Source organism: Pogona vitticeps, chromosome 2 (genome assembly GCF_051106095.1).
Source record: "Pogona vitticeps strain Pit_001003342236 chromosome 2, PviZW2.1, whole genome shotgun sequence".
In the NCBI taxonomy this organism is placed as follows: domain Eukaryota; kingdom Metazoa; phylum Chordata; class Lepidosauria; order Squamata; family Agamidae; genus Pogona; species Pogona vitticeps.
This window is the reverse complement of record NC_135784.1, coordinates 284,530,661-284,548,813: the sequence shown is the minus strand read 5'-3', so window position 1 is coordinate 284,548,813 and position 18,153 is coordinate 284,530,661. Positions and strand designations below refer to the sequence as shown.

Here is an 18,153-nt window from a genome sequence, read left to right as displayed (position 1 = left end):
AATAGCAGTATTTCCTTTTGGACTGATTTACTGCTAAGAATCTAACATTGCAAACCTCTTGAAAATGCCAGCATGTACCAAAGGACATACTGTATGATTATACTATATGTAAAATCAAAAAAGCATGCTGCTTATATACTGCGCTATAGTGCTTAAAACACTCTCTGGGTGATTTACAACTTAGTTATGCAGGCTACACAATGCTCCTCCAGCAAGTTGTGGACTCAATTTACTGGCCTCAGAAAGAAGGAAGGCTGAGTGAATCTCGAACCAGCTACAGTACTTGGGACTGAACTCTGGTCACGAGCAGTTTGCGATGCAATACTCCAGTTTAACCACTGTGCCACAAGGGTCTCTGTGTACCCAGAACAGAGTTAATGCAGTCATATATAGCAACCCTAACTCTACATAAAGAACTCCAGCCTGAAACCAGCACAGAGATATAAAAATAAAATATGATAGTAAAAATAACTGATTAAAAGAAAACAAAACCAGCTCCCAAACAGCACTGATTCCTATTGAGAGTAAGTGGCTCAGAAAAGGTGGTGGTTAGAGACTCAAGAGTTGGCAGATTCTAGAAAATTTAATTCAAGAGGAGAAATTTTCCAAGCTCAGGTACAGTGCCAGAATGTCACCTGGGCCAGGAAATACTTGAAAGAAGGTGGTGATGGTGGTGGTAGGGAGAGATGCCTAAAATTGAAAGGAAAATGCCCCCTCCAAATAGAATTCATACACAGACACAGAAGTACAGAATGTGTACATTAAAAGAAGCATGTTTTTAAAGAATGCTACCCACCAAGAATCCATAAGAATATTGGCAGCTGTTTAGGCTATTGAGCACTTTCAACCAACACTGGCTAGAATCCTACTGGTTTTCGTTTATGGTCTACATTCAGGCACATGATCAAGTATGCAACCAAAACATGTTCATCACCTTGTCAATTAGTTGCAATTAGCCATGGCAGGTTACTTATATTATTTATTTATTTGTTTATTTATTTAATTTATACCCCACTCATCTAGACCAAAGTCCACACTGGGTGGCTAACAACACATTGATAAAAACAATAACAGTATAAAATAAAACAACAACATGTTAGGTTATGCAAACCTAACATGACCACCAGTACAATTCTGGCTCTTGAGTTTAAAGATGTTTTTGTTACTCCCACCATGGTCTCAGAACAAAGAATTCTAGAAGATATTCTGAACCCACTGACTAAGAGCAAATAAAATGCATAATGTTAGCAGGTCATTTAAAAACAAACTCCCCTCCTGAAAAGGAACATAAATGGCTCCTAAACTGCAAGGGAGGGGATTAGTATGGAGCATATGATGTTCTCAGCCCCCAGGATTTTGAAAGATGGAGGATAGAACAAGAATATAGGCTCAAGGAATTGGAAATTAAAAAGAAATCCAAGGCTGAAGAGAGAGCTGAGACCGGACAATGGACTTGAAAGAAAGTAAAATGCGTTTTCAACTGGAGATGAGGAAATTAGAATTGGAGGCCCAGAACAATAACAATAACAGTGTGAATGTTATTCCCCCCCAAGACTGATTTAAAGGAATTCCCTGAGTATAGACGAGGATATTGCCCTGAATCCTTCTTAATCTCATTTGAAAGAGCTTGTTGGGATTTTGGAATTAAAGATGGAGAAAAAATGGTCATTTTAAGATCTCAGATAGGAAGAGTTTTAGAAGAAATATATTCTCAGATGCCTCTGGAAGAAGCAATTTTGAGGTTTATAGAAAACTTCTATATTCCAGATTTGGGATTAATGCTGAACACCTCAGGCAGAAGTTCAGATCAACTACTAAGAGAGCTGATGAATCATTTGCCAAAGGAAGGTGTGACCTCCTTAGATCAAAAGAAAATGTAGTTGGGTTGGTGCAATTTTATTCTATTTTACCAGGGGATGTCAATATTTAGTAAAGGACAAGGAACCCAAAAATAAAGAACAAGCATCTGAATGTGCTGATTTTATTAGTGGAATCAGAGATCCTAGGTTTTCTGAAGTAAAATTTTACAGACAGGGTTGGGACAACAGCGAGAAGCAGTCCAATAAGAGTTACCTCAGTCAAATGTCAGAAAAGGAGAGCCATCTTAAACCTAAACATATATTTCCAGAACCAGGTCCACAAAAACAAATTAACTCTAAAGGAAAATTTGATAGGTCTCTTTATTATGGACATAGAGCTAATAAACAATGTTTCAACTGAATAGATATAGGACATTTTTGGACTACTTGTGTGAAAATAACCAAAAATAAAACTGATAATAAAGTTGACTATCAGCACAGAAAAGTGTTGGGCTTCATAGGCATGAAGCCTATGAAGCCCATGACAGTTGGAAACAGTAACGATTGCTCTGTTACTACAACAACAGACTTGGCAAAAAGCCCAGAACTGCCAGAAGCCCAATTGGTACAATATTTCCTTATTAAATTGGACCAGGCATTGCTGGAGAGCACAGAGGAGTGGATTTTTATCAATGATACAAAGTATTTAGGTATCAAAGATACATGCTCATACATAACCTTGTGTCATCCAGATGTGGTTCCCAGAGGTTAGATGATAGAAAATAAGATCATTACTATCAAAAGGACTAGTTCTGATCCAATAATTTTACCCATGGCTGGCGTAAAAATAAATTATCAGGAATGGGCTGGAGAATGGAAAGTTGCTATATCTGATCAGATCCCAGCTCCTTGTTTGATCAGTTTAGATCTCTTCAAACATGTGCAGAGTGTTTATGTAGTGACCCACTCCCAAGGTAAGCAGTTTACAGTCCCTGAGGAAAGACTGAGATCCCTAACCTTTGAAATTGACCTGGAAAGTCCCAGCTTAGATGAAAATCCTTATATACAAGAAATTGCTGAAGTGGTGTTATTGAAAAATCCTGATAGTTAATCCTTAGAGAACAAAAAGAAGATACCACCCTGATTCAGTGTTTTGAAAAAGCAAAGGAATCTCCCTTCCCATTATCACCTGAACACCAGGAGTTTTAAGGTTGATAAAAACCAGATATATAGAGACGTTTTATTAGCACCTCAAAGGGGTGGAGATGGACATCTCAGACAGTTAATGGTTCCTGTGAAATATTGGGAGAAAATATTAGAGAAAGCTCATAAAGATGTGTTTGGAGCACACATGGGTTTCTTGCATTAAACAAAGGGTTACACAAAACTTTTATTGGCCAGGAATGGGTCAGCAAATTAGGCAGTATTGTCAAACGTGTGACACGTGCCAAAGGAGAGGTACTGGAAATGACAAAACTAGGGCTAAGCTGTGCCCATTACCAGTTATTTCAACCCCATTCCAACATTTAGGCTTGGATCTAGCAGGACCCTTACCCCGAGCCACCAGAAGTGGAAATAAGTACATTTTATCTATTATTGATTTTGCCACAAGGTATCCAGAAGCAGTACCCTTACGTAACATTGAGACCAAGATGGTAGTGGATGCTTTAGTCAATTACACGTGTAGAATGGGTTTTGCATCCAAGATAGTCACTGATCTAGTAACCTCCTTTACATCCAAATTAATGAAGAGGCTGTGGCAAGTCTGGAATTTCTCATGTAGCATCCATCCACAAATGAATGGACTAACAGAAAAGTTCAATGGAACTTTAATGAGGATGATATGGACATATGTGGCAGAAAACCTTAGTGATTGGGACAATAAATTACATCCCTACTTTATGCGTATAGAGATGTCCACCAAGAAAGCACAGGATTCAGTCCATTTGAACTTCTATTTGGCAGAAAAGTACACCGGCCGCTAGATCTGTTATGACAGAACTGGGAGAATTATAAAGAAATGGACCTTGATTCTGTGGTGGAATACTTGGACAATTTGATGAATACCTTACAAAGATCCCTAGAAATAGCAGGGGAGAATTTGAAGGTTGTCTAAAATAAACAGAAAACTTAGTATGACAGAAAAGCTAGAGAAAGAACATTAGTACCTGGAGAGTAGGTACTAATGTTAAGACCTATAAAAGGGAATAAGCTTCAGTTAGCTTGAGAAGGACCATACACTGTGGTCTCCAAAATGAGTTCGGTCAATTACATTCTCCAGAGAGGGGATGAAAATCGCAAAGTAGTCCATGTAAATATTATAAAACCATGTTACAGGAAAGAAAACATGGTTTTATTTACTGTGAAGGAAAACCCAGAAGAAAAAAAAAATAATATGTTGGAAAGGCAGGGGGAGTCTAAAAATAATTTGACCAGAAAGAAGCAAGCAGAGAACATCTCATGGACTCCAGAGTGCCAGGAAGCCATTGATCATCTGAAGACAGTGCTGACCTCGAGGCCTGTTCTTGTTGTGCCGGACCTCAACAGAGAATTCACCATTTACACTAATGTGTCAAGCATTGGACTTGGAGCCCTGCTATGCCAGTCAGATGACAGTGGGACTTTACATCCAGTAATGTATGTCACCAAAAAACTCCAACCTAGCAAAATACATTTACCTACCATTGAGAAAGAATGTTTAGCCATTGTCTGGACACTGCAGAAACTAAAGTCCTACATATGGGGAAGAAAGCTTGTTCTCTGCACCAATAATTCGCTTTTAAAATGGATAAGGACTATGCAATTGAACAGTAGTAAATTGACCAGATGGACCCTGATTCTACAGGACTTTGATTTCGAGATCAGAAGTGTCAAAGGCTTTCTGAATGTGGTTGTGGATGCTTTGTCCCGAAGGCCTAATGGTTAGAAAATTCTATGTTAAGTGCAAATATTTATAACTGTATTGATTGCCATAAATATTTAAAGTGGTAAGTTTGACTGAAGAAACAGTATTAGAGAGGGAAAATTAATATACTTATAGGAAATGGAAAAATATTGTTAAATTTACATGTGTCTAGCTGTTTGTTTATGAAGGTGAACTGGTAAGTTTCCCCTCATAAACCAAACTTATTAAGGGGGGGAAAATGTAGCAATCACCCTGCCTATGCATATGTATGAGTGTATTGGCATGTGCCAATAAGAGTTGTTGGCAGGCGGAGCCAGTAGAACAAAAAGGGAGGGGTGAAGCAGATAGGAGAGTTAGTCAGTGGGGAGTTGAAAAACAGTTAAGAGTGTTAGAGACAGTTAAGTGAGGAATTAGTTATTACGAAACTACTGAAAGCTTTAATGTCTTTTAAGTGAAACTCAACTGTATTTAATAAACTTGGTTTTGTTAAAAGTTACATGGAGTATGGACCTCTGTCTTTCCAAGTAAAGAATGTTGACAGAGATCAACTGGTGGCAGCGTAAATAGGAACATGATGTGGGCCATAGATTAGTGAAATAATCCAGGGACACACAAGGGGCACGTCACAGCCAGGAAATTTTCCCTTGCTTGGTGTTTCTTTGTGAATGGCAGGGAGCACAAGAGGGTATTCCAGAGATCATCTTGACTGCTGCCATTGTTGTTGTCAAGATTTAGGTTGCCATTTGCTATGTAAAGCTTGGTGTCCTTTTTCCCGCTGGCAATGTGGGCATGATATTGTGCAGCAATATTGGGTCATTTCCTGGTGTTCTGAATCCTGGATAAAGAAGCACGATATCCTTCATTCATAAACCAGAGGTTTTTTGGAAGAACTGAATATGCATCTTATTATCATCCACGACATATGTTTGGGGTATAGGGATTAAGCTATTTGCTATTAATTGGGCTGAGGGGAAGAACGTCTGCTAGATGAATTTGTAAATACAGCTAGTAGTTCCTTCAACACATAAACTATTTTGATATGTTCAAAAAACCACAAACTATTATTTAAAAAGAATAAACTGTTTTCAAAAACTAGAGCATGTAATAGAATATATTTTGGTCAAGGACAAACCTCATTTTAATGTGAGTAGAGATTAATATTGTGAAGCCAGAAGATTAAGGAACTGGATTAATGGCTAATAATGTGCCGTTCAATACTTTATACAGTAGGAAAAAAGGTTAAAAGTTGTATAGACTGATATTCTTGTAGTCTTCATCTAGAGATTCTCAAATATCACAGCATCCTAGAATGTCTTTGATGGATAATGAAAAAGATTGCATTCAGGATCTACATCCCTTGTCTCACTCTTTTCATCACCTGATTGGATCAAGGATGCTATCACAGATGAAACATGACCACATTTATTACTAAGACTGTGATCCAGAAAGGGGGCAAACAACCTGGTATTTTTAGCTGCATTGTTTTAAAATGCACATGACACCCTTTTGTATCAGTGGTATTAATGATAATGAACATACAGGATTCTTTGACATCAGAGTGTCGTGCAACTGTCCTACATTATGAGCACAAATCATTGGCATGAGAGTGAAATTTGTCTCCTGCGATGAAAAGCATGACCCTAAATTTCTGGATCTGCAATTCACAAGAGCCAGTCCTAGGAGAAAAATATCAGGGAGCACTTCTATTAGCAGAACAACCGAATCCAGAGCAACCCAGGGACAGTGCTTTCCCTTCTACTGTATCCCTTTCTGTGCCCCAAGACTGACTCTTGACATGCCAGATCATTCTAGAGGTGGTACAGAGGGCTACAGTCCAGAGGGAAAGTGAAGGAAGTACCTCTGTGACTATCAGTGCAATGCTGGCTTTAACCTTCTATATTTAACTCTGGCAAGAAATCTGTGTGGTGAATCACAAAAACTCAAAGGAAATGAAATTGCTTCTGAAGAACAGGGACCAGCTGTCTTCACTGAAATTACTTGCATCACAATGTCAGTGCAAATTCATCTGGGTAATGAATGAAGGAATGTGTATGTTAAACTGTAGTACAATAGTTGACAGGTGAGTTATTAGTTTCAAACTGTGGAAGATAATTTTAAGAATGTGTGCTGAAACTGCTCTCTTATACTGTTCCATATTTTAGGTAGTAATCTTGTACCCACAGTTCTGTTAGTAAGGCCCACTGAATAAAGAGGGATTTACCTATGTATGAAATATTATTGAAATGGGTTGGCAATCAATTGCAAAACAAAAACCTATTTGGTGTTCAGAAAAAAAAAAGATATCCTTAAGAATTATTTCCAGGTAAGAGCATAAAGCTTTGCAGCTACACAACATCTAAAGCCTACTGAGGTATAAGTCTTTCCAGGTAATCATATATAGGATTGTTTCCCAAATGTTTGGTAGAACTTTACATTTTCTAAGGGCATATGAGGTATATTTGCTACAGAAGGACAGAAAATGTACACACACACACACACACACACACACACACACACACACACACACACACACACACACACACACACACACACACACACACACACACACACACACACACACACACACACACACACACACACACACACACACACACAGAGTGAGACAGAGAGACACACAGAGAGAAAGAGAGAATTAGAAAGGATGGAGAAGAGCAAACCTTATTACTGTATACAAATGGGATTTAGAATTAGTGTCTACTCAGAAGCAAGTCCAACTGAAATTTCTTCCAAGGTAAGTCAACAGGGAATTAACAGTAGCAAGAAATGAGCCAAATCCAGTTATTCCTCTCAATTAGAGCAAAAGCATTAAATGAATGAGGTTTATTCAGTATTTGTATAAGTTCGGTTGGCTCACCACATCTGTTCCAGCTGGGAATAACCACTAGATTTAGCCTTATGCTATTTTATACACATCCATGCATGCTCATTTGTTCATTAAATATTTTTATTCCTTTGTCTCCAAGAGAAAATGTATAAAAGATAACTTTTATTTTGTTTAACTTATAAAACACAGACATGCAAAGGAATATTATTCCCTAATATGATCCCAAGTCACATTGCTTTCATTAAGACACTGAAATGTTTGCAAACCTATGGCTGTAACTTAAGACAAAGTGCAAAGCTATTTGCAGAGCCTCAGAAGCATCAGATTCACTGAGTACTATATAGCGATTAGTGCAGATCACTCAGTTTCCAAAATTCAACCATTTTTAAAAACCTTTCAAAAGTGTTTATTTCTGTTTTGAGATATCTGTTCATTCTTCTGTTTTACAATGTTAAATCAACTGTGATACACTTATGTCAAACTAATCTTCTGAACTTCTTAAGCTGCTTATTTAGAAGGCCAGGGTTGGAAGATAACATGCAAAACTATATTGTGTAAAATATTTCCAATACAACCGAAATTCAATAAGATTTTCCCTTCCCATTTTCCCCTACAGACAACAAGCCTCAGACAGAACTATAGATAGCCTGGATTGTCAACAAAATCCACCCACACCAGGCAGGCATAGTTTTGATACCTGTATGACTTCAGAAAAAGAAATCTTTTCTTGTTCCTTGGAGACAATCGGGGAGGGGCAGTTGTTCCCATTGAGTCCCAGGCAAAGGCCATTTACAGATGGGAGGCAGTCCTGGGTTGCAAGGGAGCTGGTGGTGCCTTACGGTAAAGGTACTCATAAAAGCACTTGTAGCCGTCTATCGGAATGTCCTTCCCTCGAGCAATGCTCCAGCAGCAGTGAAGCTGGCCAAAAGCACAAAGCAGTAAGGATAACCAGGATTTCCTGCAGAGTGACGCTTGCCTTGAGCAAGAACACTAGCTGCGTTCAAGGGCCTTATCTCATTATTAAAGTGAGAAACTCTCATGGCAAACTGTGTATAAATATAGCCCTGATTAAGCAAGAGCAATGACCTGTGTTGCTAAATGAACAGGGCACGGCAAGAAAAGACTGAAGGAGTAACTGGCAACTTACTCTTCTATGCTACCAACCATACATTTCTGTCAACAGTCAATGGATATATTTTCTTGGCTGAACTCAAAGAAAGAGGGAAACAGAGGATTATTATCCAGTTAGCATAATAATATTCTATCCACTATTGTTTTGAAAAAGCCTACCCTGATTTATCTATTGATTTATTTAATCTATTTATTTATTTTAAAATATTTTTACCTTGCTTTTCTCCTTAAGAAGGAGGCTTAAATAATTGCAAGGCAATATTTAAAACTGAAAACAATGAGTATACAATAGTGGTTTATACCATTGAAAGGCAATATTCCAAAGAAGACAGAACAGTGTATATTTCTCCCAGTATCAAACTTTACAACAGCTCTTGGGGGGGGGGCAGGGCTATACCCAAAGACAATTAACTTCACAAAGACTACCTAGTGAGTATCATGACTTTGTGGAGATTTGAATACTGAGTTCTCCAGTCTTCACCCAATACTCTGTCTGCCACATGGGGTGATGGGCAGTAACTACTTATGTGTCAGCTGTGGGCAGGACATGAGCTTCCCCTTTCACACATGTAGATGCACACACACTTGCTCATTCATTGTCTCATACACAGAAATGTCCACATAAAAACAAAGATACGGACCTCTACCTAAACATCTTCGAGACTCTCATACATATACTCTCTTTCTCATTCGCTCTCATACTCTCCTTCTCCCCCCCCCTCTCTCACACAACTCCCCACTTACTGTGTCCCCATCCTTCAGCAGGGGGGACTTCTCTGGGCTTAGTGAGGAGCAGAGGGGGCACTGGCACATTTGAAACGGGGCCATAGAAATAATTATTCACACATCACCCTACAAGGTTCATTATCTGACATATACATTCTTATTTCTTTCATATAAAGGTTGAGAATGGCAGCTCTAGCTTACCATAAATGGCATTGGTGATCCAAATACGTACTGGCTGATAGTGTGTGTTTGTGTGTGCAATGGCTCAGTGCACATTGTCTCTTTTTTTTTTCAGTTGTGCAAGGGGAGATTCATCACCCCCACTTTGAACACATGAAATCTGCCTTGTTCTCAAGAGGGTGAGCTCTGGCTGGTTTTAACTGCAAGCTAGAGATCATAAGAGCAATTGTATAATGCCCCACCTGAGGAGCATTTATGCTGTGTCGCTGGTTAGTAGGATTCCTGCTCTTTTTCTCAAGCAATTTTCTTATCCCAAGGCCGTTTTCTGATAAACACAAACATCCCATTGCCCTATTTCAAAGCCGCATCCCCCAATAACTTTAATTCAAAGTTGAAATATTGAAATTAAAAATAAAGTAAAGCATTTGTAACTTTTCCAGAGATGTGAAAGCTCATATTTTAATGTATGTTTGTTCATGTTTTTATTTGATCCTTATGATCCTTTTCCTCAAACGAAACATAGAAGAGCGATTAGACCCAATCAGGATATTTCACTTTACATACAGCCTCACACATAATATGAATGGCCATAGCACACATGAAGGATTTTCCAGCTAGGGACTGTAGGAACCACTTATTGGAACTCCTGTCACTATCCACCCAAGTTTTTCTTCTCTCCACCATTTTCGGGAAATGCAACTAAACTAATTTTTGTTCCAAGGGGCATAGCGATTAGTGAGGCATCAGCCACTCCAGAAGAGAGCGACTCAGACAAGTGTATTATTTTCAGACCTTTTGGCAGCTTTTCCATCCAGAAGGCTTTGTGCCTTTCTCTTATTATACTGAATGACTTTGATGACTCAACTCAGTTTACTGCAAAGCTAGGCACAAGAAAAACTTCCTGATTGCAGGTCCCTGGTATACTTTAAAGGGCCAGACTACATTTTCACAGGCAAATCCTGACTGGCTGACATCAAGCCAGAAAATGAAATGGTGCCACAAGAGTGAATGGGGATAGTATAAAAACACAGGCAGATAGGGTCAAATGGAGATTACACAACCAATTACTTTTTATTATAAAAACAGGCTTTAGAAACAATAAAAATCTGAGGTTTTAAACAAAAAAGGGCAAAGAAATAAAAATATATCAAGCTTGATCCATTGTCTTTGCTTATACTTTTGGCTGGTAACCCAGTTTTACGAGAGAAGTGGTTAAGGCATAGGGTTTACAAGCAAAAGGTCCTAGACTTTTGAGAGTTATGACAGCAGAAAATTGTTCTCCAGAGCCACTAAAATTACTCATTCCTGATGTAAAACATACTATCACAAAGCTGTGCACCTTTTAGAGAACAATGTGTTATATGTGTGTGTGTGTTGTAGCTAGTATCCAACCAAACATTATTATATATTTTATCACTGTTATAAAGATACCAAACAATTGTATTTTTAATTACATAGCAATCTTTTTCACTGTCTGGAGGTAATATTTACTCCCAAGTATCATTGTATTAATTATACTGATTTACATGTTTCACAAAACATAACAAGAAATCAAAACATGTGAATGATTTTTAAAAAAATTACAGTGGCTATTTTAATTAATACTAATTTAGCTCTCACTAAATCAACTACTTGTTTTCAAAATTCATGTTAACAAAGTTAATCTTAATGGCATTTAATCAAACTTAATTTCTTCTAAATATACAATAGCAATTGTTTACCTATTCTACCCCATCATGTACTTAAACCAATTAGCACAAATAGTCTCAGTGTGATCAAAGAAAGAAGCTTATTACAATTAGGATTATTACATAAGAAATGTAAGCATTGGTCTGGAATAATAAGAACCTGGAAGTAATTCCCAATGAAATCAATGGGAATTGCAAACATTCACACTTCAGAAGAAAGCAATAGTTTCAAATATATTCATCCTAATGACCCACTGCAGTAAAGAACATTACATCTATGTTAATCATATCTTAGACATCAATTATAAAACAACTGATTCCCCAGAAAGAGAGAGAGACAGAGAGACAGAGATAGATTAGGTTTAAAACAAAGATTTATCATTCAGCTTATACCATCTCTCAAAGCAATGGAATTTATCTGGCAGATCGTCTTCTCCCACCCAGATCTACCCGAATCACTCAACATAGGCAGCAGGGATGGCTGAGGGGTCTGACGCCGAGGGAGGCCCGGAAGGAAAAAACAAGAAACCGGGCCTTCTCGACGGTGGCCCCTCCCTACCGAAATTCAGCTGGCACCCTCGCTGGGCATCTTCAAAAGCCAGTTGAAAACTTGGCTATTCAAGCAGGCCTTCCCTTCAGTCAGTTAAATCACTGGTTCTTAATCTTGGGTTACTCAGGAGCTTTGGACTGCAACTCCCAGAAGCCTTCAACACCAACTGTGCTGGCTGGGGTTTCTGGGAGTTGCAGTTCAAAAACATCCGAGTAACAAAGGTTAAGAACCACTGAGTTAAATGACTCTTTTTTCTCTCTCTCTCTCTTTTGATTTATGCCATCTGGAACTATTTATTTTAAATTAACTGTTAAATATTTTATATTGTTTTTAGTATATGTTGTGAGCTGCCCAGAGTAGACTATGTCTAGATGGGTGACATATAAATGCAATCAATCAATCAATCAATCAATCAATCAATCAATCAATCAAGACCACGTAGATCAACAAGGTCTCCTCACTCAGAACAGGGGCATATTACTCTTCTTATACTTGAATGTCTGTCTTAAAGGTATGAACAACTTCTTTGGGGCATTGCTTTCAGTCAGCTTGAGGAATTCTAAACGAGTATTTGAAATCTGCTCAAAACCACAGAAAGTGCTACATGGAATTGGCTTTCCCTCTCAGATAAATGTTACCCTAAAACATCCAAGCTGCCTGCTAATCATTTGTACAAGCTCTTTAGTTTCATCAGCACCAAAATTAGGCTTGGTCTGTGATTTCTGAGATGCCATTTGTCCTTGGAAGATCACTGTCAGCTAAATACAGAAAAGGAACAGACGTCTCAAGGAGCTTCTCATAAACTACAGCTGTACCCTATTCCTTACATTTTGTGAACCTACGTAGGCAGAAGATATGTCAAAATATAGTGGTAAATTTCTGGGTTATTTAAAATACACTGCTTTTATTTATCTGATTGACTGAGTGCTCTGACCAATCCTGTGACGGTTATGCATGATACAACAGTCACATCCCTGCAACAGCTGCCCACTATTCTGTCCAAGCTCATTCCTAGGAGAACTTTCAGCACATGGAATTGATGTTCCCCAAGGACATCCAGCATTGATGAGGGAATTCTCCACATGCTCCCGAGAAGGATCATAGTGGGCAGAAAAAGATGTGAAGAAAAGAGTAGAAGGGAAGGGAATCACCACAGGAAGAGGTTATTGCACTGATAAGATAGCCCATGGAACCATGAAAAGATAATGTGCATTTCAATTGATAACAATGGAATCTGGAATGTTTACATATCATGCATGTTAATAGCAAATTGGTTTTCTCAACACTTTTCATTGCACAGCAGACCAAAACCATCCATACAGACAAAGAGAGGTATAAACAGGCTTGAGGAATGTCCAGGCTTGGGAAATTATACTGTACCTTCACACATACATACAACAACACCCTTTAAGGGGGAAAAATCAGGGGGAAACAGATTTATGAGGACTGAGCATGCTCAACGTGTATTGTATTTAGAGGTTTCTTATAAATTTAAAACAGTATGTGGGGACAAGGGAATTCTGGGGCAGAACATCCTGAGAGCAATAGTTCATCTAATTGTTAGGATCTACCACTGGAAAAAAAAGAGCACAGCTAATGCAAAGTGAGCCTCCTCACTCTGTCTTGGCCGGGTGGCCCAGAACAATGCCACTACTAAATTGTTGAGAGGTCCAGAAAAACATATACTACAACAGCATCCAGCACAGGTCAACTACAGGGGCAACTAAGGCAGTTTCAGTGTGATAACTGGGCCCGATGGTCACATGAGAAAGGATCTAGGTAATTGCCTATGCTGAAGAATGAGGGGGGTTCAGAGTATTTGGCTTCCCTTTGTTTAAAAACTGGGTGAAAAATTCCAAAATACCAGTGGAGGAGAGGTTTGAAGCCACACCTTCCCCCCAGGGTGCCTTGCAGAATGCAATTATTTCCATCTAAGAAGCTAACCTGGCCTCTATATCAGCCATGAGACTTTGGGACTTTAATAAAAGCATATAATTTTTGGAACTGCTTACGAAAAGTTGATGCAGTGCCTGAAGAAGATGAATATTCACTGAAAGTTTGCTTTATTTTTGGGTTTTTTTTCTTAATAGTCTAATAAACATATCACCTGTTCCTGCATTTTTATTGAAGAAAACCAAGAGCTTGAAAAAGTTATTTGTTCAGATTACAACTCCTAGAATCTTCCAGCTAGAAATTGCCGTACTGGATACTGGATTCTGAGAACTGCAATTCAAAAACAACCTTTCCAAACTTTGAATAAACCTACAAGTGCTTTGCCAACCAGCACTCAGATAGTTTGCCTGAAAAGATAAATCTGAAAGGCATTCAGAGCATCCAGAAGTTCATATCATAAAAGTCAAGTGATCCTTTCAGGAAAGTCTTCCAAATGGCCATCTTATGAACTTCCAGAATTTCCTACCCCACACCATGAGGTATTTATTACTTCTGAGACTTAATCCTGCATCTCTCTTCCAGGTTGTTTGAGTTAAAAAGTCAGGATAGGCACAGATCAATAACCACATGCGATCAGTCTTAAAGCTCCAAGAATCTTGTCCATATTCTCCAGCTGAATGAAGTTAAAAGTAGCTATCAAAGACTGAGTAGAGGAAGTCTCATTGCCTGCCATGACTAAGTCTAAAAATCAAAACAAATAAAAGCAAACAAATGAAACCATAGTGTCCATCCGGGCACCCATGCAAGCGCATTTACCCAAATAGCTCATTGATACTTATGTAACAATGAATGTTTACCAAATGCTCATTATATACTACATTAAACATTTAAGATCTATAGATATAAAGGTCAAGTAGTATCAAAGGAGCAAAAATGTACCATCTTACCTGTCTGCCACCACAAATAAAAGAAAATGTTTTCGAACTTACCTGCAAAGAAAAGGAAATATGGTTAGATTTGTATCAACAAGAACAGTAGAATTACAAACTATCAAGAAGATCAGCTCTTTCAGCCATGGCATGATTCAATCTAAGGGCTTTTATTGTTAATTGGCTTACCATCAACTACTTTGTGGATGGTTACAGTAGGATAATGCAGATTTTAAATTTAAATGTAGTTGTTGTCATAGTCTTTCACATTTCATTTCCTTTAATCTCCCTGTTCCCAAACCCACTCCCAAGCTCTCTTTGCATGTGCTTCCCAACTCAGTATAATACATTTATGTATCAAATGGAATAGAATTTCCATCTATGAAAATTGGTGTTATTATCGGTTGCTGGTCTGTAAAATCCCAACAGATTGTTTTCCCCATAAGCGTTACCACTTAAGGAACTTTCTTAAGCACAAAAACAATGAATAAATGCAATGAAGAGAGAGTTTAGAAGCTTCAAGCATCTCAGAAAGAAATTTCAATACCACCCAGATGCCAATTACTGAATTTTTTTGTTTTTCATTTAAAAGGAATTGTTCAGAGACAACAGGAAGGAAGGCAACTCCAACATTTATGAGAGATAGCATTGGCTTGTGTAGTGGAATGGAGCCTCATACCAACATTTCAGAGGGCAGTTATCTTGCTCTGCTCAGGAACTGCCTTGGTTTGTAAAGCTACAGGGGACTGGCAGATATTTTTAAAAAAAACCCCACAAACGGGGTTAGCTAGCTTCGACCCTGTACAGGTCTTCATCAAGCCAGGAACTCCAGAGTTATGAATGGTGCAGAAATAGCAACCATTCCCCAAATAATAGCCAGATATACTTGTAACGAGTTCCTTTGTTAAAGGATTCCTTCCTTCTATTAAATGGTTGGCCCAAGTTCTTATTTTTTTTCCATCGGATTGGGCCTTTCCAGTTGTGCAGTGACTGTTGTTGGTTTCCAATCAATCTAGACAGCAAGTATCAATGAACACTAAATACACTCCCCCCTGTGAATGACACAGTATTGTTTGCTGTGAATCACATACTGTAGCAGGCCTATCCACTAGGTGTCTCTGTTTCTTGTGTTTGTCTCAGATGCAGAACAGAAATGAAGATTCAGTAATTAAGTACGTCCTTTCCCCCCTCCAACTTCCACAAATTGTGACTCAACAATACGAACAAATCTCATCAGCATTTATATTTAAAACAAGACAGGGAAAAGTGAGATCATGGCTTGCGTTCAGCTCTCTCAAGGATGTATTTGAAGCCCCTTAAAGTTATGATTATGAAGAGAGTAGGAAAAACCACTGGGCTAGTCAGGTATAATCTAAACCAAATCCCTCATGAATACACAGTGGAAGTAAAGAACAGAATTAAGGAACTCGATTTGGTGGACAGGGTACCTGAAGTACTTCGGATAGAGGCTCATAACATTGTACAGGAGGCAGCAACAAAAACCATCCCAAAGAAAAAGAAATGCAAGAAAGCAAAGTGGCTGTCCAACGAGGCCTTACAAATAGCAGAGAAGAGAAGAAAACAAAATGCATGGGAGATAGGGAAAGTTACAGAAAATTGAATACAGACTTCCAAAGAATAGCAAGGAGAGACAAGAGGGCCTTCTTAAATGAACAATGCAAAGAAATAGAGGAAAATAATAGAAAAGGAAAAAACAGAGATCTGTTCAGGAAAATTAGGGATGTAAAAGGAACATTTTGTGCAAAGATGGACATGATAAAGGACAAAAATGGGAGGGACCTAACAGAAGCAGAAGATATCAAGAAGAGGTGGCAAGAATACACAGAGGAATTATACCAGGAAGATCTGGATATCCTGGACAACCCAGATAATGTGGTTGCTGACCTTGAGCCAGACATCCTGGAGAGTGAAGTCAAATGGGCCTTAAAAAGCTTGTCTAACAACAAGGCCAGTGGAGATGATGGCATTCCAGTTGAACTATTTAAAATCTTATAAGATGACACTGTTAAGGTGCTACATTCAATATGCCAGCAAGTTTGGAAAACCCAACAGTGGCCAGAGGACTGGAAAAGATCAGTCTACATCCCAATCCCAAAGAAGGGCAGTGCCAAAGAATGCTCCAACTACCATACAATTGCACTCATTTCACATGCTAGGTTATGCTCAAAATCCTCCAGGGTAGGCTTCAGCAGTATGTGGACCGAGAACTCCCAGAAGTACAAGCTGGATTTCGAAGGGGCAGAGGAACTAGGAACCAAACTGCTAACATGTGCTGGATTATAGAGAAAGCCAGAGAGTTCCAGAAAAATATCTACTTCTGCTTCATTGACTATGCAAAAGCTTTTGACTGTGTGGATCACAGCAAACTATGGCAAGTCCTTAAAGAAATGGGAGTGCCTGACCACCTTATCTGTCTCCTCAGATACCTATATGTGGGACAGGAAGCAACAGTTAGAACTGGATACGGAAACACTGATTGGTTCAAAATTGGGAAAGGAGTACGGCAAGGCTGTACTGTATATTGTCTCCCTGCTTATTTAACTTACAAACAAACAAACAAACAAACACATTATTATTATTATTATTATTATTATTATTATTATTATTATTATTATTATTATTATTATTATTATTATTATTATTATTATTATTATTATTATTATTATTATTATTATTGCTGCTGCTGCTGCTGCTGCTGCTGCTGCTGATGATGATGATGATGATGATGATAATAATAATAATAATAATAATAATAACAATAACAATAACAATAACAATAACAATAACAATAACAATAATAACAATAATAATAATAATAATAATAATAATAATAATAATAATAATAATAATAATAATAATAATAATAATAATAATAATAATAATAATAATAGGCACAGTGGGGAATCAAACTCCCAACCTCTGGCTCCAGAACCAGATACCTAAACCACTGAACTATCCAGACAGTTACCTATGCTTGGTTTAAAAATCTCAAGCATTTTCCCTTTCAAATACATATTTCAATCTTAGCAAATTCTTATCAAAACAGAACCAAATGTCTCCCCATCTGCGTCTGGCAAATTTAAAATGTATAAATATTACCACAGTGGAGAGTGCTGCGTTGTAACCCCTTGCTATTTATATGTTGGTGAAGACCTTGTAAGGCAAAAGAATTGCTAGCTCTAATTTTGTATCAAAATGAAAGAATACACAGGGATTCAAAGCCAGACTTTTAAACATTAAGCACTCAAAATATGGAGTTGGATGAACAAATTTCACAGTTACAGTTTCTTCCGATTTTGTTGTCAGAATCCTGTTTGAGATGTATACAGACTTAGGGCAAAATCCTGTTAGTGCAATTCTGCTGGTGTACACCAGATCAGGGCACCAGAAATAATTAATATAAATTCATTTAATGCTTCCTATCTCCCTGGGAAAACCTTTGAAAGCCTTGGGATGGGGTGGGAAGCCTTTATTGATAAAACAAAA

The 18,153-nt window shown here is 38.1% G+C and overlaps 1 protein-coding gene across 5 annotated transcripts in view; it reads right to left on the bottom strand.

The window, feature by feature from the left end:
* PDE4D (phosphodiesterase 4D) overlaps positions 1-18,153 on the bottom strand; it is an 811,089-nt gene that overhangs the window by 217,864 nt on the left and 575,072 nt on the right. Inside the window, exon 1 of one of the 5 annotated variants that reach the window (XM_072992728.2) lies at positions 8,247-17,244. The exons of the other annotated variants lie outside the window; for them this stretch is intronic. Coding sequence (XP_072848829.1) covers positions 8,247-8,338 — 92 coding nt within the window. The 5' untranslated portion in view covers positions 8,339-17,244. Of the gene's footprint in view, positions 1-8,246; positions 17,245-18,153 lie in introns of those variants that run through there. 5 annotated transcript variants of the gene reach the window in all.